Source organism: Sus scrofa, chromosome 15 (genome assembly GCF_000003025.6).
Source record: "Sus scrofa isolate TJ Tabasco breed Duroc chromosome 15, Sscrofa11.1, whole genome shotgun sequence".
In the NCBI taxonomy this organism is placed as follows: domain Eukaryota; kingdom Metazoa; phylum Chordata; class Mammalia; order Artiodactyla; family Suidae; genus Sus; species Sus scrofa.
Window position 1 is genome coordinate 80,325,173 of NC_010457.5, and position 3,235 is coordinate 80,328,407.

General features: G+C 65.7%; 1 protein-coding gene across 1 annotated transcript; it reads left to right on the top strand.

The window, feature by feature from the left end:
• SP9 (Sp9 transcription factor) lies at positions 277–2,939 on the top strand. Its single transcript, XM_021075752.1, has 2 exons — positions 277–414; positions 1,411–2,939. Exons 1-2 carry the CDS (start codon positions 394–396, stop codon positions 2,845–2,847), a joined length of 1,458 nt encoding a protein of 485 aa, XP_020931411.1. The 5' UTR covers positions 277–393; the 3' UTR covers positions 2,848–2,939.

The following is a 3,235-nucleotide window of genomic DNA, read 5'->3' on the forward strand; positions in this document are numbered from 1 at the left end:
TACTTAAACCTGGCTTGGTGCGTGTGGGTAAATTTTTAATTGCACTGTAATTTCTTCAGTCCCTAGCCCGCGACCCCCCCCCCGCCCCCACCTCGCTAGCCTCGGTGACTGGCACGCGCCGGGAGCCCGGGCTCGGGCCCCTCGGCGCGTCTGATTGGCTGCGGGGCAGCTCCCGTCTGCTCTGCCTGAGCCCTCATTGGGTGAGAGGCGCAGCCAGCGGCACTTCAAAGCGGGTGCTCCTCGCACTTAGGCTGAGTTTAGCCGGCGGGAGCCCGGAGTCCGCTCGGCGCGAGCGCGGGGACGCGGGAGGCTCGCGGAGTAGGAACAGTTTTCGCGAGCAGCCGTCAGGCTCAGCCCCGCTCCCGGCCCCGCCGCGCCGCCCAGGGACCTGCTATGGCCACGTCTATACTTGGGGTAAGTCGGAAGTGCGGCATTTGCTTGTTTTAACTGAAGTAATTTTTCCTTATGGCTTCTCCGGGTCGGCGGCTCCGGAGAAACTGTTGCTGCAGGACTGCAGCCTCAGCGTCTTTTAGCACTTTCCACATTTCCAGGACTGATTCTTTCCAAGTTACTGGAATCCTTGGAAGAAAAGGATTTGTTAAGCAAGTCCTTTTATTATTTGATTATAAAGAAAACCTGGAGGTTTCTTTTCTTCCCCCCGTGATTTATACCCCACCCCCCTTGCTTCGGGGCTTGTTGCAATTACGCGACAGCGGTGTTTCCAGAAAACAGCCTTAATCGTTTTGCAGTCCGTGTAGTCACGTTAACATTTACACTTCTGCGGCTCCCCAGTTCGTCTGTGACTTTGAAATCCATGGCGGGGACGCTTCTCCTCGGATTCTTGTTTTCCTAATCGTGTGTGTGTGTGTGTGTGTGTGTGTAAACATTTAAAACGTTTTCTATTAAAAATAAGAGTCGAGTCATAGCCACCCTTGAGAGGAGTACCTCAAGCTTCCCCCACCCGGGCCGCTGTTTCGGCCGTCTCTGCCCTCACTTGGTGTTTGTTGTCAATGTGTTTACCTCCGTGCTTCACCCCAAGGGCGATTTGGGGGCTTCTGTGAGAGGAGTGGGCTTAAGGCGAGCGGAAGGCGGGCGACTCCAGTCCGGTTTGGGGCAGGGGTTGCTGCGACTGAGGCGGGGAGAACCGAGACATCTTGAATTTGTAGCCCCACCGAAGAACAACTTTCCAGCGCCAGGCCCCCTCGCCCTTGTGATCGATCGCCTCTGCCCCGCGCAGGGCGCGGCGCATCCTCGGCGAGCGCGGGGAGGAGGCGCGAGCCGGGGAGCCACGACCCCCCGGGGCCGGCCGCGGGGGGACCAGGCTGCTCACGGGTGCACTTTGTGTCTTCCTCCCACTTCTTCCTGCCCTCCTCCTCCTCCTTGCTCCCTCCCCCACCCCACCCACTCTAGGAAGAGCCGCGCTTCGGAACGACCCCGTTGGCCATGCTGGCGGCGACCTGCAACAAGATCGGCAACACGAGCCCCCTGACGACGCTGCCGGAGTCGAGCGCCTTCGCCAAGGGCGGCTTCCACCCCTGGAAGCGCTCCTCGTCCAGCTGCAACCTCGGCTCCAGCCTCTCGGGCTTCGCCGTGGCCACCGGCGGCCGCGGCTCGGGCGCTCTGGCGGGCGGCTCGGGCGCAGCCAACAGCGCCTTCTGCTTGGCGTCCACGTCCCCCACGTCGTCCGCTTTCAGCAGCGACTACGGCGGCCTCTTCTCCAATTCGGCGGCGGCCGCGGCGGCGGCGGCCGGGGTGTCCCCGCAGGAGGCGGGCGGCCAGTCGGCCTTCATCTCCAAGGTGCACACGACGGCGGCCGACGGCCTGTACCCGCGCGTGGGCATGGCGCACCCGTACGAGTCGTGGTACAAGTCCGGCTTCCACTCGACGCTGGCGGCGGGCGAGGTGACCAATGGCGCGGCGTCGTCGTGGTGGGACGTGCACAGCAGCCCGGGCTCGTGGCTGGAGGTGCAGAACCCCGCTGGGGGGCTCCAGAGCTCGCTGCACTCGGGCGCCCCCCAGGCCTCGCTGCACTCGCAGCTCGGCACCTACAACCCCGACTTCAGCTCGCTCACGCACTCGGCCTTCAGCTCCACCGGCCTCGGCTCCTCGGCCGCCGCCGCCTCGCACTTGCTCTCCACCAGCCAGCACCTGCTGGCCCAGGACGGCTTCAAGCCGGTGCTGCCCTCCTACTCGGACTCCAGCGCCGCCGTGGCGGCCGCCGCCGCCAGCGCCATGATCTCTGGCGCCGCGGCCGCCGCCGCGGGGGGGAGCTCGGCGCGCTCGGCCCGCCGCTACTCCGGCCGCGCCACCTGCGACTGCCCCAACTGCCAGGAGGCGGAGCGGCTGGGCCCGGCCGGGGCGAGCCTGCGGCGCAAGGGCCTGCACAGCTGCCACATCCCCGGCTGCGGCAAGGTGTACGGCAAGACGTCGCACCTGAAGGCGCACCTGCGCTGGCACACGGGCGAGCGGCCCTTCGTGTGCAACTGGCTCTTCTGCGGCAAGCGCTTCACGCGCTCGGACGAGCTGCAGCGGCACCTGCGGACTCACACCGGCGAGAAGCGCTTCGCCTGTCCGGTGTGCAACAAGCGCTTCATGCGCAGCGACCACCTGAGCAAACACATTAAGACGCACAACGGGGGCGGCGGGGGCAAAAAGGGCAGCGACAGTGACACGGACGCCAGCAACCTGGAGACGCCCCGCTCCGAGTCCCCCGACCTCATCCTGCACGACTCCGGCGTCAGTGCCGCCCGGGCGGCGGCGGCCGCGGCGGCGGCGGCGGCCGCGGCGGCAGCGGCTGCGGCCTCGGCGGGAGGCAAGGAAGCCGCGTCTGGCCCCAACGACTCTTAGAGGCCGGGCGTGAGGCGCGAGCGAGCGAGCGAGCGACTAGAGACTATGAGAACGAGCGAGAGGTTCGGAGGGCGAGCGAGCGGGGGACGGACGGGCGGGGTCTCCTGGGACGCCCCCGGGTCAGCGCGAGGCGGAGAGGCATCCGGCTCCCCGGCCGCCGCTCGCCGGCCACGCCAGGAACTCCCCTCCGCTGCCCGAGCCCGAGCCCAGACGAGTACGCGCGGTCCGGGAACAAAAGCGAAGCATCTTCCGACACAAACAACACTTTAAAAAACTGCACACACAGATACACACGCCGGAGACCTACAACCACAAGCACGCACACTCGAGCGCGCGTACACACACTTTCACACCACTCGCACAAACTTCTCGAGTGAAGAGCAATACA

Bases quoted from the DNA above. Each gene is read 5' to 3' on its own strand.
- SP9 (XM_021075752.1), top strand. From the start codon at position 394: ATGGCCACGTCTATACTTGGG. The intron at 415-1,410 runs GTAAGTCGGAAG...CACCCACTCTAG, and splicing joins TGGCCACGTCTATACTTGGG to GAAGAGCCGCGCTTCGGAAC.